Genomic DNA, 1,194 nt, shown 5'->3' on the forward strand with positions numbered 1-1,194 from the left:
TATGAGTTACAACAACAACAACAACGTTAACAACAACAGCAACAGCAGCAACAATTTCAATGAATTCAACAATTATGTAAGCAATCATAATAACATCAACAACAAAACTGCAGATATATATAACAACAATAACATTAACTGTATCAACAATACTCTCAATCATTCGAACTCAACTAGTCCCGCCATAAACTTCAACAATGCCAGCAACAACATTAACATTATTACTAAAAACAATATCAACGATTACAACAACAACAACACTAACATCAACAACAACAGTAACAACAGCAACTACGTGATGACGACCATAATAGAAACAAAATTGAAAACAAAAACAACGCAACAACACAACAAACAATAACAAACAACAACAACAAACAATAACAAACAACAACAACAACATAACTAACAATTCAAAGACCATATAGAAAACTCCATTGTTACTATACGTTTCAAAGAGTTCCAGGATATATGGATGCTTCAGACTGTGACATATGCTTGCCTCTCTCTTCAGATCTGCAACAATTATGTATGTTTGTTTGTATGTTTGTTTGTATATATGTATGTAATGTCTATCCAGTGTTTTTCTGGATGGATACCAAACATTGTTATACATAAACCATGAACCATCGTACTAACAACTAACACCTGTTTTGCTAACAGAGTTGAGTCTGTTAATTTACTAACAACTAACATCTAACATGCCTCTCATAGATCATTTAGGGAAAATTTTTATTATTTGCTGAAAATTTGTGTGAACTTGGGACATTTCTGTTTAGGTGGCCATACTAGATGAATTTTATATAAATTCTATTATGGTCATCCTGCTTTCTTTTAATTTTGAGAAGCAAATAAAATTTCGTTTCGTATGTGTATATATATATATATACATATATATATATATTTACATATATATATACATACATACATACATGCATACATACATACATACATACATACATACATACATACATACATACATACATACATACATACATACATACATACATACATACATACATACATACATACATACATACATACATACATACATACATACATACATACATACATACATACATACATACATACATACATACATACATACATACATACATACATACATACATACATACATACATACATACATACATACATACATACATACATACATACATACATACATACATACAT

At 29.1% G+C, this 1,194-nt stretch overlaps 1 protein-coding gene across 1 annotated transcript; it reads right to left on the reverse strand.

Moving 5' to 3' along the window:
* Nucleotides 1–169: 169 nt before the first annotated feature.
* Nucleotides 170–616, reverse strand: HELRODRAFT_93049 (hypothetical protein; the record flags this gene model as incomplete). Its single annotated transcript, XM_009023127.1, has 1 exon — nucleotides 170–616. The coding sequence occupies one exon, from the start codon at nucleotides 614–616 to the stop codon at nucleotides 170–172; it is 447 nt and encodes a 148-aa protein (XP_009021375.1).
* Between the last annotated feature and the right edge of the window lie 578 nt (nucleotides 617–1,194).

The sequence above is a fragment of the Helobdella robusta genome (genome assembly GCF_000326865.2).
Source record: "Helobdella robusta unplaced genomic scaffold HELROscaffold_3403, whole genome shotgun sequence".
In the NCBI taxonomy this organism is placed as follows: domain Eukaryota; kingdom Metazoa; phylum Annelida; class Clitellata; order Rhynchobdellida; family Glossiphoniidae; genus Helobdella; species Helobdella robusta.